The sequence below is a fragment of the Petromyzon marinus genome, chromosome 38 (assembly GCF_048934315.1).
Source record: "Petromyzon marinus isolate PM22_M1 ecotype Great Lakes invasive population chromosome 38, UKy_Petmar_22M1.pri1.0, whole genome shotgun sequence".
Taxonomy (NCBI): Eukaryota; Metazoa; Chordata; class Hyperoartia; order Petromyzontiformes; family Petromyzontidae; genus Petromyzon; species Petromyzon marinus.
In genome coordinates, this window is record NC_133704.1 from 7620590 (window position 1) to 7647915 (window position 27326).

General features: G+C 50.1%; 2 protein-coding genes across 3 annotated transcripts in view; both read left to right on the top strand.

The window, feature by feature from the left end:
• Positions 1 to 1866: 1866 nt before the first annotated feature.
• Positions 1867 to 16385, top strand: MRM1 (mitochondrial rRNA methyltransferase 1). The gene is made up of 8 exons (XM_032967730.2): positions 1867 to 2108; positions 3910 to 5418; positions 6391 to 6673; positions 7161 to 7335; positions 8314 to 8407; positions 9220 to 9343; positions 10910 to 11029; positions 15132 to 16385. Exons 2-8 carry the CDS (start codon positions 3973 to 3975, stop codon positions 15182 to 15184), a joined length of 2295 nt encoding a protein of 764 aa, XP_032823621.2. The 5' UTR covers positions 1867 to 2108; positions 3910 to 3972; the 3' UTR covers positions 15185 to 16385.
• Positions 16386 to 19244: 2859 nt separating this feature from the next.
• ACACA (acetyl-CoA carboxylase alpha) overlaps positions 19245 to 27326 on the top strand; it is a 231114-nt gene continuing 223032 nt past the window's right edge. For both annotated transcript variants that reach the window (XM_032967726.2, XM_032967729.2), the window contains exon 1: positions 19245 to 19885. The gene's annotated coding sequence lies outside the window, so the exon portion shown is untranslated. The remainder of the gene's footprint in view (positions 19886 to 27326) is intronic.

Here is a 27326-nt window from a genome sequence, read left to right on the forward strand (position 1 = left end):
CGTTTTTTTACCATTTTTCATTGCCCCCGTGCAGTGAACCACCGCTCCCACGAACCCTCAACATGACAAAAGACGGATTAACTTGGCCTCGTCGTGACTCCTCGCGTGGCTCCTCCCCCCACCTTAACCTTAGCCCCACACCCCATCAATGTCCTCTACTTGGCTCTTCCCCCCCACCTTAACCTTAGCCCCGCACCCCATCAATGTCCTCTACTTGGCTCCTCCCCCCACCTTAACCTTAGCCCCGCACCCCATCAATGTCCTCTACTTGGCTCCTCCCCCCACCTTAACCTTAGCCCCGCACCCCATCAATGTCCTCTACTTGGCTCCTCCCCCCACCTTAACCTTAGCCCCGCACCCCATCAATGTCCTCTGCTTGGCTCCTCCCCCCCACCTTAACCTTAGCCCCGCACCCCATCAATGTCCTCTACTTGGCTCCTCCCCCCCACCTTAACCTTAGCCCCACACCCCATCAATGTCCTCTACTTGGCTCCTCCCCCCACCTTAACCTCGCTCCCTGCTTGGCTCCTCCCCCCCACCTTAACCTTAGCCCCGCACGCCGTCGTGGCTCCCTGCTTGGCTCCTCCCCCCCACCTTAGCCCCGTACGTCGTCGTGGCTCCCTGCTTGGCTCCTCCCCCCCACCTTAACCTCGCTCCCTGCTTGGCTCCTCCCCCCCACCTTAGCCTGTATATAAGCTCGAGTGTCTCAGAGCTCACCACGTGATGCAGCTACCTTGCTGTGACTGTTCCACCTGAAGACGGAAGCTTGTGTTGCCTCCGAAACGTCGTGATTTCATTTAGTTGTTTTCTTTCATTTTGATTTTGTTTTATCTACGTGACTTTACCGAAAAAAAACCAAAGAGTATGAAGACTTGCAGTCGCGAAATCTTCAAATCTAGAAGTAGCCAAATACCCTATAAACGCATGTTGACTCTCAATGTGGAGGGGATACCCCAAAGATAACCCAGAGAAAAATCCGCGCTACTTCGGAGAACATGCAAACTCCAAATATACAGCAGACACCAGGGTTGGAATCAAACCCACGACCTCCTATTTACCAGGCGAAGTAGTTAACATCGTGGTCATTGTGGCTGCTGATACCTTCATTAGCTCAGTATGTATAGGACCGCAGAGCGTGGGCAATTGTTGGTGCCGGTTCACGGCGTGGTTGCTACTGCATCCTCGCATCTCTGAGTCGTTCTCTCTCACTGCGAGAGGGATTATTATCGTTTCACCATTCATAAAATTACCACAATACCACACGAGAAACGAGATGCAACGCCTTTGGAATCGATATCGCCGTGTCATTCGATTTAATGATTCGATTATTTGATTGTTCGATTTATGGTGCGCACACGTTCACGCTGAATTGACAGCGGGTTGAAATATTTAACGATTCGATTCCCCTTGCTGCAGAATCGTATATACAGTATTCGTACGCCATCTAACGAATCGATCACTTCGTATAATCATCAATTCATTACCGCCTTTTGAAACAACCACAGCCAAATCATATTAACCGACGTAATCGATTCTTACCGCCAGATTCAATACTGAACCAGACCGGACAACCATAGGAATCGGTTATATATGTAAAGATCCCCCGTGTAGCCTTCCCAGACTGTTGGGGCAAGTGCTGTTAGCGAGCAGCACCTGTGAAGACCGGCACTGTGGCACACGAGGGGGGTGGGTGACCAGCGCCACGCCCGGCCGCCTTTGTCTCCCCCCAGTGGCGATGTTTACACACCACTGCGCCAGGTACTAATTTGAGGCTGAGTCGACCTAGGGGGCGGGGGGAGGCCTAGGACCGGTTCAGATCATTGTCACTGGGTGTTGGTGGCCACGTGAGCTGGAATGGAACTCAGGAGGGGGGGGGGGTGTTCGTAGCGCAGCGCGCTAACCACTGTTCCACCGCTCCACCCCCCCCTCTCACACCCGCTGCAGTGTCACGTGCTCCAGCAATGGCGGCGCCCGTAGCGTACAACGTGTGGCGACGCGTCTGAGTAGCCGAATCCGATCCACGATCAAGAAAGACGAAGACGGCCGGGCGAACTTGACGACGCATAGGTTTGTCGTCTTCAGAGCCGCCCGCCTCCTGCTCGTAAACGGTAAGCTGCGGGCTTATCGGTTCGGGTATTTCACAGCTCGCTACACTGTACGAGTGATAGCCACCGCTTGAACGATTCCCACCCGCGCGCGAGCCGCTCGCCCGATTCGGCTTTTTTGTTTGTTTGTTCGGGTTTGTACCGCGTGACGTTCGGCGTCATGGTAGACGAAACGTCGGACATCGTCGACCGAACAAACACGAGACGCATTCCTTGAGTTTATAAAAGTCGCGGGCGCTCTCGACGCAGCGGGGTGGTAAACTCGTCGCTGGCGCCGCGTGGCAGGGCCCTTCATCCAGCAGTGGATAGAACACAAGGCCTGTAGTATTTTTTTTCGTAAAAAATTATAATTGACAGATACTTCATTATGTGTGGTCGAGGATTAACTTTTTGCGTTACCTCTGCATTGAACCCTCCCCCCGGACTATTTGTGAATCGCTATATTTAACCCTGTTGCGAACCTAGAGGTCGTTTGCCGTATTCTGCATCCAAACCCTTCCCTCGCTCCGTCTTTGAGATTTCCTTCATCGAACCCCTGCGCGAGGTGAGGGGCAGGGAGGGGGCCTTCATCCAGCAGTGGATTGACCGTGGCTGACGAGGAGGCCTATATGATAATGAATCACGAGGTCCCGCCACGCAGGTCATTTGAACCACGAGGTCGCTTGTGCACTCATTCAGAACCTCCCTCGTGTGTTACCTTGGAGAACCACGCGGCGACCAGTGAGTGTTGATCCCCCTGGAAAAGGGGAGCCCTCCAGTGAACGCATTGCACAGTACTGTCTGATGCGACAAGACGTCATTGTTGGCGGTTTCGCGTTGCCCGTGGACAAATCACCCGCAACGCATCCGAGCCCGCAGAATCTTGGAAGCAAAGCGCGTTTGGCGCCACTCTTCGCAGCTGACAAGTGTTAAGAGGATGCTGCTGCTGCTGCTGCGTTGGCAGTGGTGCACAATTAACAAACCGCAAACAACTCATCAATTACACTGCCTTAAATAAAACATGTATTTATGCTGGAGCAACATTCGAGCAACGTTTCGGGCAGTGGCCCTTCTGCCTAGGCTATTATATATCACTAGCTTTTTTTTGGCCGTCCAAGGACGGGTGTAATATTGCGGTAAATCTGAAATATTCAATAGAAAAATTGTTCAGCTTCATTATTATTAATGAGGGGGGGAGGTTGCCCCATGTGGAGTGACGTCACCCTCTAATGGTTATTGGGGAGGGGTGCTTTAGTGTAAATTTACACGCGGGCATGAATATTAATGACGTCACGCACGTATGTAGCACTGTGCTGCATACATTTATTTTAGACCGTCACTTTCTGTAAATTAACGTCATATTTGAAGCGACTTTGCGGAATAAATTATTTAATTTAGCTCGATCTTCCTCTGCGTTCGTGTAAAAATCCACCCACTCATGAATATTAATGGACGGGGGTGGGCCTCAAGTGGAGTGATGTCACGTGGGGGGGGGCTCATGTGGAGTGACGTCACGCGGGGGGGGTGGGCCTCATGTGGAGTGACGTCACACGCGGGACACATTCTTGGCTCATAGCCTATTGCTATATTCTTTGGTAGATAATATGAAATAAAGTGAATAAAAGTAATAACTTAATAACCAGTCTACAGTCTACATTATAGACTGCCAGTACACGCCTATTAAGAACCAGGCTACAGTCTACATTAGTGTTAAGTACCCCACCCCCCACCGTTTCCCTGCCAGTGTAAACACAGGGTGGTTTACACTGACATGGTTTATTATTATTTTTCATACATTTAATCAATTTGTCCTTGTTTCAATCAGGATGCTATTGAAGATAGAGTTGAATCGTAACAACAACAACAGCCGAAATAAAATCAACTCAAGATGCTGCGGGGCGCGAGGTTCCTGCTCGCTGCTGCATCTCGGCCGCGGTGCCGGGCCCTCCACAGTTACGCAACCGAGGCCGAGTCCGTCCGCTCAGGGCTCCTCCTCCCGTCATCGTCTTATCCTCTTCGCTTGGCCCTCGCAAGCGCGAGCTGCAGGAGGCAGTTCCACACGGGAATCGCGAGGTCTGCCAAGTCGTCGGCTCAGGGAGGCGACCGCTTTGAGTTGCCCGACGATAACGATGACCACGACGACGACGATGACGTCGTGAAGAGGGCGAGCGGCGTGAGGTCGAGGGTCAGGGCCAGGCGAGGCCGGGCCGTGTCAGCCGACTTCGAAGATGATGATAATTTTTTCGCGAAAATTGAAGCCCAATCCGAACGGTCAGGGGGGTCGGCTGCCCCTGTCCAGGAGAGACGCCCTCGCAAACCGCGTCACGAGCTGCACGAAGAAGACTTTGAAGAGCTGGAAGGAGGACGACGAGGAGGAGGAGGTAGAGGAGGAGACGGTGAGTTCAGCTCCAGGGAGGCGACGACGGGCAGCAGGGCGTTCGGGCAGGCACCTTTCGGCAAACCCAACGCGAATCCGAGGCGTGGCGACTCCTGGGATGAAGGTGGCGACGGAGGACGGCTGCAGGAAGACGAGCGCGGGCAGCGCGGTGGCCACGTCAAACAGAGCAAGGGCCGGGCTCCGCACAGGGAGACGGCGTCGCACTATGGGCGATCCGACGACACCTACGACAATGACGGTGACGACGACGACGCGTACCTGAAGAGGGCGACACCGGCGCGCGCTACCGGGGGAGGACAAGCCAGGGCCCGGGACGACGGCGACTATAGCCACAGGGCGAAGGACGACTTCGCCGTCGACTACGGCTACAAGAGAAGAGACGGCGAGCGCGGCGACTCGGGCTACAAGAGAAGGGACCGAGGTGACTACGACCACAGGCCGAGGGAAGGCGGCGACTACGGCTACAAAGCGAAGGACCGTGGCGACTTCGGCTACAAGAGAAAGGATGGCGGCGGTGGCGGCGGCGGCGGCGGTGGCGGCGGCGGCGGTGGCGGCGGCAGCGCTGGTGACGGCGGCTACGGCTACAGGGCGAGGAACAGTGGCGGCAGCGACTACGGCTACAAAGCGAAGGACGACTTCGGCGTCAACTACGGCTACAGGGGGAAGAACGGGAGCGACCGCGGCTACGATCGCGGCCGCGACCAGAGAGGCCCCCCAGGCAAGGCGCGGGGTTTCTCCGCGGGGGCCCCCTGGGAGAAGAGCGGGGAGCGCGGCCCCTGGCGGCGCTCGGACCCCGTGTCGGGGCACCGGAGCGAGGACGCCGGCGATGGGGACATGCTGTTCGGCATCGCACCGGTGCACATGGCGCTGCTGCACGGACACCGCGAGTTCAGGCGCCTCCTGCTCAACAGGAAGCGCAACCCCGAGCGGCCCGAGGTAGCGATGGACACGTTGTCGTCAGGGTCGTCGTCAGGGTCATCGCCATCATCGCCATCGTTACTCTTATCGTAATCAACACGATCATCCTAATTGTCGTGATTACCGTCATCTCCGTCGTCATAATCATCTTAATGCTCTTAATTATAATTTGCATCATCGTTTTGGCTATCATTTGCATCATTGTTATTATCATGATCGGTATTGTCATCGTCGGCATAATCTGTCGCTTTACCATTGTTCACGTCATTTTTTACTTCTTCGTTGCTTGGATTTACACAGAGTTTATAAACCAGACGGAGGAGAGGTGGCACAGTGGTTAACGTATCACGCGATTTCGATTCCCGGCTACTGCCTACATCATTGGGTGTGCCCCCCCCCCCCCTTCATCCACCTGCACTCACCATCGTGATAAAGTACGGTCAAATAAACCCTACCACCAACACGGTGCCATGCAGAGGCCTTCATCTGGCAGTGGACTGTAAGGGCCGCGTCGCCGGCGACAGTTTCCACCGACGATTGCTCTAAAAGATCCTCCGTGTAGCCTCTACAGACTGCTGTGAGCATGTAGCACCTATGAAGGCTGGCGCGGCACACAAGCGGGTGGGTATCCAGCACCACGCCCGACCGCCTTTGTCTCTCAAGTAACGATGTTTACACACCGCACCAGGTACTCCTCATTTGAGGCTGCGTCGACCTAGGGGACGAGGCCCAGGACGGGTTCGGATAATCGTCGCTGGTGTCGACCGTGAGCAGCAATGGAACCCGGGTCGCTGAGTTCACAGCGCAGGCCAACCAGTCAGACAGCCAGTCGGCCAAATGGCTCAGTTTACTCCACCCACTCTCACATCCATATACACACACACAAAGACACCCACAGAAATACCCACTCACACAGACACACCCACATACACACCTGCAGAGACACAAGCAGACGTGACATGCAAGCGGCCGTCCGTTTCCCACCTGCAGCTGCAGGAGCTGCTGCGCTTGGCGGCCGAGCGCGGCATCGAGACGGAGCTGGTGAACCGACGGCAGCTCGACGAGCTGAGCGAGGGCCGCCCCAACCAGGGCGTGTGCCTGGAGGCAAGCCGGCGCGACTTCATGGACTACGATGCCCTCTTTGCCGGCTCCGCCGACGTCGTGAGCGCCGGCGCCGCCGAGGTTGCGCCGGCCAGCGAGGGCGAGCCGGAGCCCGCGGGCGGCGGAGAGGAGAGCATCGACCGGCAGGCGGAGGACCCGGTGAAAGCGGAAGGCAAGTGCCCGTTGCCGTCGTGGGCCGGTGATGGTTCGCTCGTCTCTCCCTCCGCCGTCATCTTGATGAATTGTCGCGGTTTTTGGAGTCGCGATTCGATGAGTCCTTTTTTTTCGGCTTGTTTGTACTCACTGTACTGTTGAACACAGTAGTAGAGGGTTTTCTCTACTACTGTGTTCAACATTGTGGCATCAAACCCGCCACCACCCGACACAGCCAGTTAGTAAGGTTTGTCTAATCGGTTCTGTCGGGTGGTGGTGGGTTTAATGACACATTTATATTTACACGATCTAACCCATAAAAACCTCTTATGTTTGTGTACTGTTTGTGTCCTGAGTGTGTCATCTGTGTCACGTGTCCTGTTTTTCCTGTTCGGTCAGTCCTCCCGTCTCTCGCCTGTACACTGTGCGTCTCATTCCGGGTGACGATGACGATCGTCGGTTCCCTGGAGCTGTCGAGTGACGCACCGCCCTTTCCCACAGCGCAGTCGCCACCGACGACCCGGCCGCTGGGTCGCCCGCGAGCGAGACCGTAGCGGACGGCGGCAAGAGGCGCCTGTGGGTGGTGATTAACGAGGTGAACGATCCCATGAACCTGGGCGCCGTGCTGCGCTCCACCTACTTCATGGGCGTCGAGACGGTGCTCATCACCAAGCAGAACAGGTGTGGTGGGGGTGGCGGACAGACGGACGGACGAATCGAGGGACGGGACTGGGAGACGGACGAACAGGGTGGATGGAAGAACGGACAAACGGGGGAACAGACTGGGAGATAGACAAATGGATGCGCGGATGGAGGACGGGGATTGGCGGGGGATGGACGGACGCACGGATGAATGAATTCGGGCTGGGTCGGTGGAGTGTGCGCCAGAATTGCGGAGTTTTCACTCCTACGGGCTGATGTATCGTGCGTGATATTGACAGACGCTCACCTCTTGATCATTTGGGATAATGGATAGGGGGGGGGGGCGGGGATGGCAATCTCACTAGATCTCGGAAGTTATGCAGGGTGGAGCCTGGATAGTGCCTACTATGCATGCCAGATTGTCATTCAGCATCTGCGGGGGCTATGCTGCATTGCGGGCAGCAGATGCCAGTGCAGCAAAACCCATTCCTGCGCTGCACTTTCTATGCTCCCACGTCAGTTCTTTCTCTCCGACTTCGCCCTCCTGCACTGACAGTCTGCGTGAAGGATCTCGAGCGGACGCTGCGTTCTCGGGTTGCGCCGGCGAGCTCTGCTGCACGGCGTCCGACGTTTCGTTCCATCCGCTGGTGGGAGCTTCTTTGGGTGTGGAACGAAACGTCGGACGTCGAACGTTGTGCTGAACAACAACAATAACGCCATGCGGCTTACAACCCGAGGTTGCACATAGGAGAGCTCTACCGCACAACCGCGGAAAGCTACGCAGCAGCGTTGATTTAGAATGCGAGTCGCAACATGAAACCTCGATTGAAAACTAATTTCTTTAGAACTGCTTTTTGTGCTAAATACGTTCAACATTTGTACATATAATCGTGTGCCTGCTGAACAGTATCGTCGTTTCTGGTGTCCGCCCGGCGCCTTCTCATGCTACCCGCACCCCCCTCACTCTTTGCCCCCCCCCCCCCACCGTCCTTGCCCCCCAATCCTCTCCCGCACCAGCTGCTCGCTGACGCCGACCGTGAGCAAAGCCAGCGCTGGCACCGTGGAGGTGATGGACATTTACACGACGGGGCGGCTGCCGCAAGTCTTGCAGGTGAGAAACTGCGGCGACAGCGACGACAGCTCAACCCTTTCCCGTTCCGATGACGTACACGGGTGTCGTCATGACGTGTGTGTACGTCATCAGTTTTTATGCCGGTTCTGTTCCAATGACAAAGGTGTATATTTCGATTTAAAGCTTTCGTGACTGCAATGATTCATCTTCTTTGGTTCTTTCGGTAAAGTCACGTAGAATGAGAATAAAATAATAAATTGATAAAATAAAATAACACAATAATATTCTCACGACGTTTTGGTCCTGCCAGACAGTCTCGTCCCTTCACCTGATGAAGGCCGCTTGTGTTGTGGCCGAAACGTCGTGAGAATATTATTGTGTTATTTTATTTTATCAATTGATTATTTTATTCTCATTCTACGTGACTTTACCGAAAGAACCAAAGAAGAAAGGTGTATATGTTATCAGTTTTTTTTATTCTGGAACAAAAAAAAAATACCTTTTTCGGTACCGAGGCTCGCGCAAGGCGATGTTGCACAGTTTGGCGCCAGCTATCGTAGAGTGCGGCGATCGTGTCGCTACGGCTCTCTGCGGACGAGTACAATGTTTTTGAAAACAACGGCGCTACGCCTCTCGAAATAGAATAAACGTTGTGGAGACAGGCAGACGGTCGATGTCCGGCGGTCTCGGGGTCGACGATGGCATTCGTCGTTTCTTCTCGGAGAGGGTCGCGTGAAGGCCGAAGCCTTCCACTCGGCCGTAAAAGGCAACCACTGTTGAGATGAGCGCGACTCCCCGGGTCGCCCCGGGGGTTGTTAACCCTCCTTCCTCCGTTGCCGTCTCGCGCGCAGGAGAAGGCAAAGCAAGGCTGGCAGATCGTGGGCACGGTGGGGTATGCCAAGAGCACGGGGTCAGCTGTGCCGGTTGTGCCCTGCGACCAGTACCAGCTGAAGGCCCCCACCATCCTCCTCATCGGTGCGTCGCCGCGTGACACCGTGAAGCGTACGAGAGAGGGAGAGAGAAAAAGAGAGGGAGACGTGCGCTCAGGATTTTATGTCGGGAGTCGGGAGAGAGAGAGCGAGAAAGAGGAATGCGTGGATTACGGAGCTTGCGCAGGTTGAGGGCGTCGTTCGAACCTAAACTAAACTTTGTATCTTACCAGGTAAGGCCCTCGCTCAGCTATGTAGCTCTTTTTCAGAAGTGACCTGGCCACAAATGATAGCCCAACGAAGTGGTTTTATCACGTAGAAATGCATAGCAGCCAAATACTGTAAACGCACGTTGAATCCAAATGTTGAGGAAAAACCGGAGGACCCGGAGAAAAATCCACATGACCTCAGGGAGAGAGAGAGAGACACGCACACCAAATATAAAGCAGGTGTCAGGGTTGGCATCAAACTCACGACCTCCTGCATACCAGGCGAGGTAGTTAACATCTTGCTACCGCGAGATGTGAGGTGAGGGCGAGCGAATGAGCGGCGCTGGGGCAGGACGCATCTCTCGAAGGGGCACGATGGGCACGGTCAGGAATTTTTGCGTCCCAAAGAAGCCAGGAACGCCGACCGTGGCTCGTGTGCAGGTGCCGGGCGTGTTGTTACGTCGCCAGATCGCGAGAGATGGCGACGGCTTGGGGGGGGGGGGAGGCCTTCATCCATGATGGCAATGATGGTGACTGGTGGCCAGCAGAGGGCACAGTGCAGCAGACAGAGCCTTTGAAGAAGGTAATTAGCCTAACCTCTTCTACACTGGCCAGACGTCTTGGGAAGAGGCGAGAGTACCGACACTTGACCCCACAACACATGACCTGCCTATCGACCGTGGGTGGGGTGGGGAGGGAGCGGGGCAGCAGGGGTGGGGGAGAGGTCTATTATGCGGCGTTCAAGCTGAGTAGTGTTCTCATGAATGAATGAAAGATTTGTCCTCTAGCTGCAAGGACAATTGCCAGGCACATGGGATTTGAGCATGGGAGACCCCCTACGGTTGTGTCTTGTACACAGTGTGCGGTTCCCTATGACATTTTGTTTTGTCCATTCCCACACGCTAAGATAGTGACAAAGATCCCCCGTATAGCCTTTAGCAGACTGTTGGGCCACGTGCTGTTAGCGAGTACCGAGGAAGGCCGGGACAGCACACGAGGGGTTGGGTGGCCAGCACCACGCCTTTGTCTCCATAGTAGCGATGTATACACGCAGCACCAGGTACTCATTTGAGGCCGAGTCGACCTAGGGGGAGGCCCAGGAGCAGTTCAGATAATCGTCGCTGGTGTTGTGGCCACCACTCCCCATAGCTCACAACAACAACCGCCGTTCACCACAAAGTGGCGGTGACATCCCCGCGGCGCTTGTGCTATGCTAGGCGCTCACGCGCTCAACCCCACACTCGTCCAACTACACACGATGGTGATGATAATGACGCCGGTAAACGTGACGGCGATGTTGGAGTGACTATGATCACGGTCGGGTTGTGTTAAAGGCCCCTTCCCGTGTTCGCTGCTGTACACTCCGCTCCCCCCCCCCCCCCCACCACCTCGTGCGCTCGCAGGCAACGAGGGCTACGGTCTCCCGCAGGAGTTGCTCGCGCTGTGCGACGTGCTGCTCACCATCGAGCCGCGGCGCGAGCTGCACCGCGGCATCGAGTCCCTCAACCTGTCCGTGGCAACGGGTGAGTGCCGCTCCCTCGCTCGCACAAAGACAAAGATCCCCCGAATAGCCTTAACAGACTGTTAGCGAGCACCTGTGAAGGCCAGCATGGCACACAAGGGGGGGGGGGGGAGGGGAGGGGGGGTAGGGGGCCAGCAACCACCCACGCTCGGCCGCCTTTGTATCCAGAATTATACTAGAGGAATCAGATGAGCTATAAAGCTCTTTTTCACATGTCCAGTAGTTTTCACAGATGTCCCTAATGGCGTTATTTACATGCCGCACCAGGTACTCATTTGAGGGCTGAGTCGACCTAGGGGAGCTCGAGGACCGGTTCAGATAATCGTCACTGGTGTTGGTGGCCACGAGCGGGAATCGAACTCGGCGTTGTCGGGTTCGTAGTGCAGCGCGCCAACCACATGCTACCAATACCCGCCATTTGCCACGAAGTGACGGTGATATCACCACGGTGCCTGTGCCAGGCCAGGTGCACTTTGAGACAATGTGAAGTGTTGAAGGCTCGCTGACAGGAGGTCTTGGGTCAGACCCATGGGTTGGCTGACTGAGATGACCGGTAGATGCACACCAGCTGTACCCCCTACTGAGCCAACTTGCTGCATTTTATCCGCCCGGCGCTCCGCTCATTGTTGTGAGCATCACTCTACCTGCCGTTGTTGCTGGAGGGTGACTGCCTCAAACTGCCCAGTAGCGTCCCTCACGAGCCTCCTCCATAGAGGCCGATCTTGATTCCGCTGGTACCACTCGTCAGCAAGTCCACTCAGCTCCCCACATCATCTCGAACAGTATCAGTCCATCTCTTCTCCAGCCCATGTCGTGCCTGTTTAGCCCCCTCTATGCAGCCAAACAGAAGCTGCTTGGGCATGCGGTGGCTGGGCATGCAGGCTACATGAACCAGCCAACGCAGCCTTGCCTGCTTACTGATGGAAATGTGCCCAGATCTTTCAAGGATTTGTGAACTTCTCACACAATCCAGCCTGGTTAAACCTAGGATGGATCATACGCAGGCCAGCCTAAATGTTTCTAACTGGCGAAGATGTTCCATTATGGGGGTCCACGTTTCACAAGCATAGAGAAGGGAGGACATGACTGTGGCCAAAACTTCGTGCAGAGCGTCAGACTAGGTAGCTTCCACACAGCATTGCGCAGCCGATGAAAATATAATGTCGCCAGACTGATTCAGAGTGAGACCTCTGCTGTCAAACCGGAGCTGGTCTTAAGCATACTGCCCAGGTATGGTAAACTCTCCACTCTGTCCACAACCAATGGGGAGCTGAGGGGGTGGAGTGTTTGGTGGCACAAAATAACCAGGCAGGTGCTTAGATTTGGTGGGGCTGATGGTAAGACCCCACCTCTTAGTGGCACACTCCAGGTTCAGCAGCAGCACTTCCAACTCTTCGTCTGAGCAGCAATCACCAGATCATCAACAAACATATAGCGTGGTGTACGCTACAGTACACCACGCTATTTATAAACATACACAGACAAGACAAAGATCCCCTGGATAGCCTTAACAGTCTGTTGGGGCAAGTGCTGTTAGCGAGCACCTATGAAGGCCGGCAAGGCACACAAGGGGGTGGATGGCCAACACCACACCCGGCCGCCTTTGTCTCCCTAGCAGCAATGTTTTTATACACCGCACCAGGTACTCAATTCAGGCTGAGTCGACCTAGGGGGAAGGCCCAGGAGCAGTTCAGATGATCGTCACCGGTGTTGTTGGCCATGAGCGGGAATCGAACTTGGGTGGCTGAGTTAATAGCGCAGCGCGCTAACCGCTACACGACCGCTCCCCAAGAAAACACATACACGAGGACACAGATAATGAATACACAGACACTAATAATACAGGTATTCTACATGCACGCTGTCGAAAAAAAAGCGCGCCAAAGCAAACTACTGAGAAAAACGTTCAAACAAAAACGTTAAACAAGCAAAAAAAATATCAAGAAACGCGATATTAACGCAACACCAATGAACACCGAGATACATTTCGCACCTACCTTCATACACACTCGCTTTTAATCTCAGTTACACAGACGCGCATACACACCATCACGCGATTGCTCAGCTGCTCTACTGCCTCAGCCGCTCACACCTCCCCCACACACACAATGCTACCACTCCCCGGCACACGCGCTCCACCGTTTATCGTCAGCGTCATTTACCAAGGCTCAATGTGGTCATCATCATCGCCGTCAGCCATCACTGCCAGGTGAAGACCTCCCAAATCTACCGCCGCCACCGCACTTATTTCATCGCTCCATCTCCTCGGTGGACGTCCTCCCGTACGCGTTCCATTACTTGGTCGGCCATCCTTAACCCATCCTAGCGATGTGCACTGCCCAGGCCCGCTTATCCCCGTAGTTTGGATGATGTCATAAACCGGCATGTGTTCTCTAATCCACGCGCTCCTCTTTCTGTCTCTCAATAAAATTCCAAGCACGTGTCTCTCCATGATTATTTTCGCTCAACACCACGGCTCTGGACCACGTGTCATAGCAGGGGAGTACACGCTGCCTAGAGCCAGGCTAGGGCACCAACAGCAGACATGTGGCGCATTGTTCACAACAGCGAAACACGAGATGCAGACAGCCATTGACTACCGATGGCTTTTCTTGGGGTCATTCCACTGCTGATGAAGCCTCCTGAGTGGAAACAAATGCAGTTGGTCGTGGAGAGTGAAGGTTATGGGAACAAGTGGGAGAGAAGTGGTGGTGGTCAGGCTTGGTGATTTCGCAACATTCCGAGTGCACGCAGTACCAGCTGACAAAATTAAATTGTTTTCCATGTGCATGTCTGTTTGTGTGCGGCACACACAGCAGACCCAGAGTGAAATAATAAACACAGACACATTTCACTGAAGATGGCGCATCGCGTAACCAAGGATTTCTATCTCTCCGTATCATTTGTTCTCTTACACACCGCCCAGTACATCGCCTCCTGTATAACTTTGTGTTGGTTAAATATAACTTATTTAAAAATTAAAAAGAGACTGCATTGGCAGTGGGGCACAAATGCAGATAAAAGAGCTGATTGTGAACAAACGTGGTCTCAAATAGCTGTACAAACGGCCAGTGTTTCAGGAAATGGCCATGGGTGTTGTTTGACCATACTTCACCACTCTTGTCAATGCAGGTTGGTGATGGGGAGGGGGGGAGGAGCACCCGGCATTGATTCAGATGTCACTCGCCATTGATGTCAGTCATGCTGTTGATGAATGTTGTTGCTTTTTCAATTCACTTCCCTGGCGATCCACAGAATCGTTATGAATCAGAGTTGATCCGACGCATTGTGGCGAGTTTAGCGGCCTCCAGCGGCTGGAGGGGTAACACAAATCCATTCGTACAAACAACACGTTTAGGAATCGTAAATAAAAGTCGGTCCAAACGCAAAACGTAGTCCAAATAAACCCAATAAAAAATGACCTCTAGTCGACACCAAACTCGGTCCACATGAAATCTAGTCCAAGTGAACTATAGTCCCATTCCACGAGCAGAGCTCCAGCGCCTGGTGCGCATGCCACGCAGTTTACAGCATGCGGCGCTGTAAACACCGTACATTTGTAACGATGCAGCGGTTAAAAATCAATGCTTGCGATACACGTGTCGAATCGCACGCGTGTACGAATTGGACACGATTTGTCCAAATGACATGCGAATGCTGCGCTTAGGCTTGCGGTGGCTTCGTGGGGTGTCAAGCAAACTTGCGTTGATTTTTAAAAATAATATTTTACGCAACTGTGCCATTTCATTGTCACATTCCTTAGCCATGATCAATCCGACGCTGGATGAAAGCCTCCCCTAATCTTGTCACCATTGCCGCTGCATGTGATATTAGTATCGGTGCGAAATAAATAATCCCCCCCCAAACGGTATCATAGTGATCGGATTAGATGTCGAATTTCAAGTTCACCATTTGATATATTTTTTACAAACTTGATTTGGAGCAATTTTTACATTGCAATGAACAGTAGGTGGGTCACATCAAAGATGTTCTGGGGAAAAAACATCGACGACCCTTATGCACCCTGATTCGGTACGTGTGGCCGTTGGTGGCCGCTAAAATCGATATTTATCAGCGACTCTGCGTCATTTCTCTCTTTCCAGGGATCCTGTTGTACAATTTGCTCGGCAAGGCCGCGGAGGGGAAGCAAGAATGAAGGACGCGTGCGTGTGCGAGGAAAGCGATACATATTCGTAGTACTTGATATGTTTTTTATTATTATATGGCACTACGAGAACACGCGAAAAGATGAATACAATTTGCATGTGGAGCGTATCACTTTGTCCGTCTCGACTGCTGTCAAAAGGGGGCGAGTGAGATTTGTCGTCGTACTGTGAAATGTGTTTGATATTTTGTAGACATCGGACGTCCGAAGATCCCCAGGTCACTCTTGCAAATGAGGCTTGTCCTGGACTCTTTAAAAGTTGTCACCTGGGTAAACTAAAAAAAAAATGAAATAATTAACTCGCCCAACATTTCAATGGCTCAGTCAAGGTCCGCAGCTGCGATTCGTTTGTCTCGGTTATTACCGCCCCCCGTTTGTATCGTTTCTCGGTTTGTTTTTGTACTTCGTTTTTTCACTCCCGTTATCTTAAAAATAACATCGTCATTTAATTGCATATAATTAGCATACTTCGTATATATAATCGGCACTTGGCGTGTGAAGTTCTATCCACGGTTGGAATATGAATGGGTTTAAAAAAAAAAAATTCGGGACTGAGAACTTAAAAGAGCAAGTCTCAAAATAAAATGCTTCAAACAAAAAGCCGGTATCGAGTGATTCCCTTCACATCTGCGTCGCATGAATGGTCACCCCAGGACTATCCAGGGCACCATGATGGAGCCACCACAAAACATCCCTCCCATTTTAGTGGGGGGGTGGGGTCAAAGGAGGATGCTCCACCACCAGTGGAGATTAACTCAAGATTCCACGTGACCTCCGTACGAGCGTGGAAACAGTGAAGACAATTTCTTTCCTGTGGCCCTGCACTTTGAAGATGCTAAGGGTTGTGTTGGTGGATTACACAAGCTTTTGTGACTGCTGAAACCTAATGGGCAGATGTGACCAAGAGATGGCGATACAATAACGTGTACTTTATTTGTGAACCAATCTGTGTGGAGCCTTTGAGTGTTATTGCTTATCCTATGCGTTTTCTCTGGGTATTCATATTTCCTGCTGCAATGCCACCGATTAATGGAATTTGTCCAAACCACCTTATGCAGGACTCTCCTGAAAATGTATTGCGGCTTCGTGAAACGTTCATGAAAAGGGGGCGGTGTGTGTACATATGATTTTCATATTGTCGGGCTGTGTAAATCATAACTAGAAACTGAATAAAAAATCATTTTTAACTCGACATGAAGGTCTACTTTTAAAACATCTCTCCCAATTGCCGCATCCCAAACTTTGACCTCGCGATTTGACCTGAACCCACGAGGACCGTTACACAAAACCCCTCCCGCCACCGCTCCAGACTGAGTGAAATTTGCGAGCGAGATTGCGCAAATAGGGTCGCGACTCGCTCCATAATATTGTTTAACTTCCATCTCGTGTGCGAACCTTGGGGTTTAAAACGCACAAACTTAACAAACACAATCTTGAAATGGTGCCACTATGTTTTTTTGGAGACCCTGGGCAGGGGCTTATGTTTTAAACATTAACCCCAAGGTTGACATGAACTCACTGAAATGTCCAAAAGGTTAATAAGATAGGCTTAGAGACCACTGAAAAGCGATACGCAATGTACCCCTGTACAGCAATGTCAATACAAAACAGCAAGATCATCATCATGACCAGCCATGGTCAATCCACTGCTTCGTTCGTACGAAGGCTTCCCTAAGCCGCCGCCGCCTATCGCGACCCTTTGAATAACAAAGCAAAAAAATTGAAGTTCAAGAGAAACTGAAAAGCGATCGCCCACCAATGCCCTCCACCTAATGAAACCCACGTGGAGATTACCGCTTGCGACCCACGCCGGCGTCACGTGATCGAACCATGTTTCGGCCGAGGGCAGTGGGCGACCCCCCCCCCCGGGGTGAGTCCCCATTGGTCGAGGTGTCAACCCAAACGCCGGGCGCTCAACCAATCGGGGGCGCGTGCTTCAGCGAGGCTCACGCCCACTGCTCCCCCGCCCACTACTCGGCAGTGTTGTCAGATTTGGAGGTTTTTGACCTCCACATTGCATTTAAAAGTTATGTTTTATATTTCACTCCCCCCCATATAATTAAGTGATAACACACGATTACCTTCAAATGGTTAATTGCATGAACCCCCTTGTTTTTAATTGCCCGGGTGCATTTAATAATACTGCATTTTGAATAATGTTTTTGTCTCACATTAAATATTGGTACGTGTACAGTAAGGTTAAACAAAAAAGCATTAACCGGTACAGAATTATGCAATACGCCAGTAAACATAGAACATTGGCCCAACTGCTTCGAGCACATGCCAAATGCCAATGTTGGACCGACGTTTGCTAACATGTTTACAGGACTCATCCTAAAGTTTCACAAACACTCCATTCATTACGTAAACAGCCATCAATCCTGGGTCTATCCACTGCTGGATGAAAGCCACTCAAAATCGTAAATAAAAGACTGTTCAAAAGACATGAAAAAAATGAAGTGGAATACAACGTCTTATTTGTTGACAAATAACCGTTTATTCAAAACATAATTCAACAATCGTGGTCATTCTACTGCTGGATGAAGGCCTGCGCCTGGAGATCTACATAGAGGAGTTGTACAACCCTAGCTGCCACTGCTATTCAGTGGCCTAAAATATGGCTCTAGATTTTGGTGTTATAATGAATTTATGTAGTTTATTGTAAAAAAATTCGGTCACAGTCCCTACGATCACTGTTACATTGGATTTATGGCTTTTATTTTGGTGATTTCGAAAAGTTTTTTTTTGTTTTGGCCATGTTTTTGTTTATTGTTGTACGGAGTTGACTGATGGCCTTAATCTTAGTTGTCTTGTGGTTGTTGTTATTTTGACTTGCATCCCACTGGGATTTTTGCACACAGCGTTGGTGTACGGTGCTATTTCAGGAATATTTTGATATTTTTTTCCTGTATTTTCTGTTTGCACAGTCACATAATCACTTTAAGATGTTTTCTTGTTCATGTTTTTTTGTTTGTTGCGGTTGCACCCGATTCAAGAGCCGAATGGCTCACAGGGCTATACCAAATAAATGAACTGATTTAATCGTTCCACCTACTTCGTGGACGTAATCTAAGTCAATCATCCCTTTGTCAAAAACATTCAAGAACTCTCCGTAAAGTTAGACGCAGCAACCCCGAACAATTGTGCCCGGTGTCAATTACTGGAGCTTATACGGCATCGTGTCTCATCTCCCTAACGGATTATACATTTCTGTATATAGAAGACGAACTCCTGAACCTTTCCTTTAAAATACCGTACAGGAGAAAACAACCACAACGACATATGCACATCGACCAGAATACGAAAAAGACGCACAATTGTATTTAAATGGAAAAAAACCCCCACACAGACAAGGACACATGGTTGGAGGTGGGACAGGCGGGCCTAGTAACCTGGAGTTTTCTGGTACACGTTTTTTTTCTTCCCATTAACTTTCCAACACCGCACAGTCAGTTTGCTTCGGATGCATTTCTCCCGGGTTGGGGTGACCCGAGGCGCCGCGTGTACCACTCGGAACTACCCCGTGCACGCGCGGCGTGTACCCCTCTAACTACCCCCACGCACGCGCGGCGTGTACCACTCTAACTACCCCACGCACGCGCGGCGTGTACTCCACGTGCACGCGCGGCGTGTACCACTCGAACTACCCCACGCACGCGCCGCGTGTACTCCACGTGCACGCGCGGCGTGTACCCCTCGAACTACCCCCACGCACGCGCGGCGTGTACCACTCGAACTACCCCACGCACGGGCGGCGTGTACCACTCGGAACTACCCCACGCACGCGCGGCGTGTACCACTCGAACTACCCCACGCACGCGCCGCGTATACTCCACGTGCACGCGCGGCGTGTACCCCTCGAACTACCCCCACGCACGCGCGGCGTGTACCACTCGGAACTACCCCACGCACGCGCGGCGTGTACCCCTCGAACTACTCCACGCACGTGCGTGCATGAACCCCACGCACGCACGTGCGGCGAAGGCGACCACGTGCTGGCCCAGCGAAGGCGACCACGTGCTGGCCCAGCGAGTTACCCCGGAAGCGCGAGCGAGCGCGCCGTGGGGTCAGGGAGCAATGCCCGACCATGGACCCCATCACGCCATGCTGAGACGTTTGTGGGACCAACCCTCAATCCGACACCACCACCATCATCATCACCAACAGCAGCACACACCTCCACCACTGCTGTCACTGTTTCTGACACCATCATCATCACTACCACCAGCACAGTCGCCGCCGGCTGACAGCGGCAGCACCATTAGCAGCAGCGGCATCACTGACAGCAGCAGTAGCATCATCATCATCATCCATACATATACTGTACGAACACGCTCGGGATACATCGCTTCCACAACTACTTAACATCATCACAGTCGGCTGACAGCACCACCATTATCACCACCACCACAAAGCACCATCAGTAGCATCACTGTCAGCAGCATCTGCGTCACCCGTACATACATACGACTGTACATACATAGACGCACTCGTATTATATCACTGTAGACCCTCGTGCGCAGCTTTAAACTTTGCTTTGTCGAAGCTGGGCTGCTTCAATTCGCACTCGCGCAAGACCGTACTTGGCCCCGGCCCGGCACCGTCCCGTTGCCGGGTACAGGTGCATCTACACCGGACGGAGGAGTGGTCATTACCGCCTGCAGCAGCGGTAGTGGCCAGCAACGCACGCAGGTGAGTGCCGGCCATGGAAGTGATCGTAGTTATTGATTAGTATCGTACTGTATGATTACTCGGCAACGCTGCATGCAAGTGACTAGCTTAACACTCGACTTGCAATGCAAGAGAGGTTTGCCGATTCGATTCGATTTCTCGGCGCGGCAGTTTAAACAATGAGGGCAGGTTTAATTTTTTTGAATTTTTAATTTTTTAAAAAATCTTACCCTAATACGCACAATTCCACCTAACACGGCACACTCCGGCTCTGTCGATCCGGCTAGTAACATGTGTGTGTGTGTGGGGGGTACAGGTGGGGTAAAGTGTGGGTAACTCACAACCTATTCCAACACGGTCTGGGTGAGCCGTCTTCTAAGAGCACGCCAAAATAGGTGGTCACTCTTCGATTTAAAGCTTTCGTGACTGCAAAGGATTCGTCTTTCCTTGGTCCTTTCGGTCAAGTCACGTAGAATGAGAATAAAATATTGTCTTTTTTAATTTTGTTATTTTATTATTCTCATTCTTACGTGACTTTACCGAAATGAACCAAAGAAGATAAGGTGGGTCACTCTTAAAACAGCGGAGGTGTCGTATCCGCCAGCAAGTGGTTGCCGGGTCGGCTATTTGCGGGGCTGCCGATTTCTTTTCTCGACGATAGTTGCGAACTTTGCGACCTTAGTTGTTACAATGCGGGGGGCCCGGCCCCCCCCCCCCCCCCGAGAGCTTCATCCAGCAGTGGATAGAACCGTGGACTGCTGATAGGGCATTAACAATCAGAAATTGAATTGAACGGTGCGGAGAGGCTCTGTTCAGTCATTGCCGATTTCGTGTTGTTACGATTTTACAGTCGCGGTAAGAATGCACCATCGCGGCTGTCCGTTCGATTTAATCGATACAATTATCGAAACGTGAATCGATTCTAGAATTGAATCGATTCTGTTAACTTTTTGTTCAATTACCAGCTGAGACCAACGCACTGGAGTGAGTGTCGCTGCCACAGGCGTTACGTGAACCGATTGCATACGAAATATATACGAATTATCGATACTACGCATGTACCTAACGATCTTAAAATCGATTAATAGTCTCGATTCCACCCGATAGTCAAAACGCACCGCCCGGTACTCCAGTGTGGTAATTCCGTGTTGATGAGATTGCGTCTCATGCAAGTCTCAGATTGAGGCAGCGGCCACCACCTCAGCTGTGCTTCGTGAAGCAACACGCGAGGCTGTGAACTTACTGTACTGTTAAACACCGAGACACGTGTTGGCCAGGGATGGCGTGGAGCTTTGAAGAGAGTGCCCTGGTTGCGCGTCGCTTTGTCAAGCCACCAGCACTCAAGATTGTTTAATGTCGTGGCTTTTCTCTCCGACGCACCGGTGTGCTGCGCCAGTAACGAATTGGCCACGTTCTGTTTACGTGACAAGACATTACTAATTGGCTGTGTCGGGTGGTGGCGGGTGGGTTTAACGACACATGTTTACGCGATCTAACCCCCCCCCCCCAAAAAAAAACCTCTTATACACAGCTGGATATTTACACGATTACCCCACGCACGCCGTGCAAGCCGTGGAGGTAATTTAAAGCCATACTTCACCACGCTGGTCAGTGTAGGTTGGCGAAGGTGACGGCCCCAGATTACAGTACTGTACATGTTCAGATTTAACTCGCCTCCAAATATTAGTTGGTGACTTGGCCAGGAATCAAACCGAGCCTGTTGTGTTCATGAGAATGCAGTGCACGGGGGGGGGGGGATCAGTGCACCACCGTACGCGAGTTTCATTATCAGCCATGATTTAGCATCCCGACCACCACCTACCCCACCCACCACGGCATCTCGCGATGTAATAATCTCGCCTTTGGGTCCCGCACACGAGATTATTTCCGCCGCTCAGTCCTTGCGGTAGACAGGCCTCTCTCTCTCTCTGGGGTTGAATCAGAATATTTGATTGATACTGGAGGAATTCCGATGTCCGGTAGGTTGGTGCGCGTGTTCCCTCGTCCCCTCTCAGGTTGCTGTCACTCCGTCATTAGTCTCGACCACCGTGTGTACACGGTGGCGGTCCAGATGTCCTGTGACTCCCTCCCCCCCCCATGTAATTATGTAAAACTGAATGTGTTTTTTTAAGTAAGGTTTATTTAAAACCGTAATGAATATGCAAATAGAAAAAATGTTAGGGGTCAATGAATTGGAGGTGCGGGGGAAGGACAACAAACCAAAATACAAAACGCAGTTCCAAAGAAATTATTTTTCAATGTAGGTTTTTTTTTAAGTGCGTAACTCCAGTGGGGTCCTGATATCGGAAGGAAGAGCGTTCCAGACGGCGGCACCGGGCCACCATCTATCTCTCTGAACGAGGTGTCCTGCCGAAGCCCAATTTAAGTGTCAACTTTCCCCACTCCTACAATACCCCGTTTACTGTTGTATGCTTCACCAACAATGGGGCATTTATTTAACCACACGTGGTGGACTATCAGAAAGTGATTAAATAAAGCGCACTTTGCAGCACAATTCCTCAAATTCTTTACAGGGGATATTCCTCGAAAAATATTAAACAAGCGTAAGAATAATTTAGAATAAAAAAACCTCGGGCTGTGACATGGAAAAAAATAGGCCAACAAAATTAGGGAATTAGTTACTGGCACGCCCAGCCAAACTCACCGGTCTGGTGAGTCGAATGTGTGAGAGTCACGGACAGTAATGATCGTCACTGCTCGTATTGTTTATACCTGCAGACTTATTATTTTTTAAATGCACTTAAAAAAATAATTTTTGATATACTTAAAGTACGTACCTTGGTTGACCTGAATTGAGGGGGCCCTTCGTGTTCATGCTGGCCTCTGTATGTTTAACTTCTTTCGCACCGTACGTAGCCAACCATGCTAATCGGAGGTTACCATTGGCACGGTTGAAGGCGTGCACACTAACCAATCAGCCAAACCCAGCAGCAATTGTTTTAACGGGCCACAATTACCTTGCCCTGCTGATGAGGTCCAGGGAAATCGAAGCCAAGTCCAGGGTGTGTTGCTCAAGAGAATCCTAAAGCAAAAACGACCATTGCACCATGTACTTGAATGGTATTTAATTTATTGAATGAACCAGACGCCTTCCCTGGATATTGTACATAAATATCTAAAATAATGTATATACAATAGTATTGTATACTGTATGTTATATAGTATATCGTTATTGTATAGAGTACTAGCATTTTTGCCCATCCAAGGACGGGTGTGTATTGCAGTAAATCTGAAATAATCAATAGAAAAATTGTTCAGCTCATGATTATATATATTTTTTTACCTGGCAGCCCTTATTTTGGTGGAAACCCACCACGAGCGCCGTGGTGGACCATCACTGACATTAACATAGCCACCTCAACGCGCTCGACGTGGAGGCCGCTCTCCGATCTTACATTAACATGCAAATTTTTACCTGGCAGCCCTCCAATTGGTGGAAACCCACCACGAGCGCCGTGGTGGACCATCACTTACATTAACATTAGCTGCCCTGCCCATACTGCTGACACTGAGGCTACGCCCATTTTAAACCTTTAAAACAGTTTGCAGTTAGAGGCCAACTCCCTTTTCCTGATGACGATCGCTTGTGTTGCGATCGAAACGTCGTAGATTTTTGTTATTTTCTTTGAACCTATCTACGTGACTTTACCGAAAGACCCAAAGAATATGAAAAATGAGGGGGGGTTGCCCCATGTGGAGTGACGTCACCCGCTAATGGTTATTGGGGAGGGATGCGGCATGTGGATTGACGTCACCTGCTAATGGTTATTGGGGAGGGATGCGGCATGTGGAGTGACGTCACCCGCTAATGATTATTAATGAGAGGGGTGCGGCATGTCGAGTGCGCAACCTTCTTGTGCGTTAATTTAAATTTCCACGCGGGCATGAATATTAATGAAGGGGGGGGCCTCTTTTGCAGTGACGTCACGCACGTATGTAGCACTGTGGTGCGTAGATTAACTGTTTACCATCACTTTCTGTAAAGAAACGTCATATTTGAAGTGACTTTGCATAATAAATTATTTAATTCATCTCGACCTTCCTCTGCGTTAGTTTTAAAATCCACCCATTCATGAATATTAATGAGGGGGGGGTGGGCCTCATGTGGAGTGACGTCACGCGGGGGGGTGGACCTCATGTAGAGTGACGTTACGTGCGGGACGGACAGACATTTGTGGGTGATTATAGTAGGTAATAATAGCAAATTATGCGATGAACGATTTACAATCGCCATCTTTCGGCGATTCGATTAATGATCTTCTCTCTTGTGGCTGCAAGGGTGACATGCGAAACCCATTAAATACACCACGAATCTTCAAACATTTCATTATTTCGCACGTAATTCCGTACATGTATTGTGATCTTCGTAATAAATATAAATCCATTAATCTATCGACTCAAATGCATACAGCCGTACACTATATATCAGTGGCAAGGACGGATTAAGATTTTGTAGGCCCCTGGGCTACAGGTACTGTGAGGCCCCCAGTAATATTTTCAAAAGGAAAACAAAGTTTAAAGAAAAATAAAATAGATTTACAAGGCTAGCAACAAACAAAATTCAGCATTCACAAATGGAATAACTTTTAACTTAATCTCTGGAGGCCCTCCAGCTGGCAATGGCCCCTGAGCTGCAGACCCTAAAGCCCCGTGCCTTAATTCGGTCCTGATCAGTGGCTAGGTTTGTTGCATATTGTTGCATCAATATATACAAACTAAAAAGCTAATAACTTGGCAATGTGCTTAGAAAATGCCCCATTGTCTAAAACCTATTTTATGTTTTCCTTTTAATGTCACAGTGTTATTGACGAATGCGTTAAGTTTGTTAATCGTGTGTGCACCACTGCCAACGCAGTAACAGATATATTTGTTTAATAACAAAATAAATATGAATGTGAATCCCTGCAGTCACGAAAGCTTTAAATCAAAACTAAATGAATGATGAAGTTCAACCCTTTCTCAATCCACTGCTGGATAATAATCATGCAAGGGACCTGTAGAATCCTTAGGTTAGTGTTCATGCTAAATGCTCAGACATATAAAACGACGTCTAGCTTTAATTTAAACACAACATGATAACGAATTTCGATTTAAAGCTTTCGTGACTGCAAGGATTCATCTTCTTTGGTTCTTTCGGTAAAGTCACGTAGAATGAGAATAAAATAATAAATTAATAAAATAAAATAACACAGTTAAATTCTCACGACGTTTCGGCCACAACACAAGTGGCCTTCTTCAGGTGAAAGGAACAGACCTGTCAGGACGACAGAAACGTCGTGAGAATTTGATTGTGTTATTTTATTTTATGAATTTATTATTTTATTCTCATTCTACGTGACTTTACCGAAAGAACCAAAGAAGATGATAACGAATGCCTTTACTTTCAATCAATCGATCAAAATTAATGTAATCGCGTATCGTTTCGCTGCGACCCGGTGTTGAACTCGTGCATCGATGGGGGCATGGACCAAACTTATCGATTGGCCCACATTCGATTACAGTGCCGTAGTGCAATGTGAACGTTCAAACCCGTAGTTTAATTTGCTTGACGTTGGACCAGAGTTGTGAATTAATAGAAATTCAGTCGTTAACTGATAACAATTTATATTCTTGGTTCTTTCGGAAAAGTCACGTAGAATGATAACAATTTGTTACATTTCGATTTAAAGCTTTCGTGACTGCAGGGATTCATCTTCTTGGTTATTTCGGTAAAGTCACGTAGAATGGAAATAAAAGAATGCAAATAAAACATAATAAAATATAATTCTCAGTGTTCACTCAAGCTCTGTCTTCTCAACAGACCTGTGTTTCTTCACCTGAAGGCTACTTGTGTTGTGGCCGAAACGTCGTGAGAATTTTATTTTATTGTTTTATTTTTTATTATTTTATTTTCATTCTACGTGACTTTACCGAAAGAACCAAGAAGATGAATTTGTTACATACTGTACATGTTTTAATGCGCAAAAAAAACCCCCTTTCAATTGCGCATTTTTTTGTTTGTTTGACTGCGGAACGGCCGTGGCGTGTTAATTGATGCAGAGTAAATTGGAAGGCTTGCACGCAGCGCTGCAATGCTGCATGACAGCAAATAGGTCCCCGACTCGGCCTGCAGTGTTGAGACACAAGCAGGAGAGTAAATCAGGTTTGTAGTCGTGTTACGTGGCCATCGATTGATCGATTAAAGATGAGATTATTACGATCACGGTGTGCGCGTGCGTTGAATAGTGCGTTGCACGAGTCGAGCTATGCTAATTGTAGATTACACGCTGCTGTTGTTACACATCCACCATGGTGATCAGAGGAGCGTTACAAAGCAAATGTCATGGGCACCGGTACAAGGGCTAAAGACCAAGGAAGGCAATGAAATGAACGTTTACAAGAGATATCACACACGAGAGACACACGTTGTGGACGAGAGAGTGCCCAATGCAGACGAGGCAAGACGTGAGCCAATGCAGACTTTGTATACAAGACGGGCAATACAAGCGAACAAATTACGACAATTAAATAGACAAACATTGTGAGCGGTACGTGCATTGCAAACGATACAGATAGCAACGAACGTGGCGTGCGTTACACACGATAGAGTACTAGGCATACATACGAGACGGACAATAACAAACAAGGCAGACAAAACACACAAGGCAGACAATCCAAAGCAGACAATACGAATAGTGCATGCATTACAGAGGAGACATTACAGAGGAGAGACGTAATTACGAACGAGAGAGAGAGAGAACAAGCGAGACAGAACATATGAGACGTGTCGATAGGGACACGAGAGAGAGCAGATGACACGTGCGATTAACACGCGATTTCGACGAAACTGACAATACAAACGAGACTACAAATCAAAGACAATGCAGATAAGACGGACAGAGCGTACAAGACAATACAAACGAAACGTTTACATACGGGCCATGACAACCTCATAGAGACAGTCCTCTTGTGGATGTGGTGGTGGTGGTGGTAAAAAATCGTGACATGCTGACCAGGGCTGGGATCATTTTTACAGCACTGCAACATTATAGTAACTTACAATTGGAGTCATCCACATATCAAGATCGCCATTAGCTTTTACTTTCATAAGGCCCTTGCCAATCGCCAACATTCCACATTCCCATGGCGGAGGAGCAGTATCGCCCCGGGTAATCGTTGATATCCTTCCAGCAAGTGGTGCGTTCTCAACCATATGCTACTCATTTTTAACCAACTCGCCCCCCCCCCCGAGATGGTTGGTGATTGTGATAATGATGGACTCGTCCATCTGAATAACTGCCAAATCGCTCTCCGTGGTGCTAACGTTAAAAAAACGACACTTTTTTCAAAAATGTTCTTGCTGTGGTTTTCATCCCTGATGATGATTGCTTGTGTTGCAGTCGAAACGTCGTGATAATTTTATTGTTTTATATTTTTATTATTTTATTGTTTCCCTTCTACG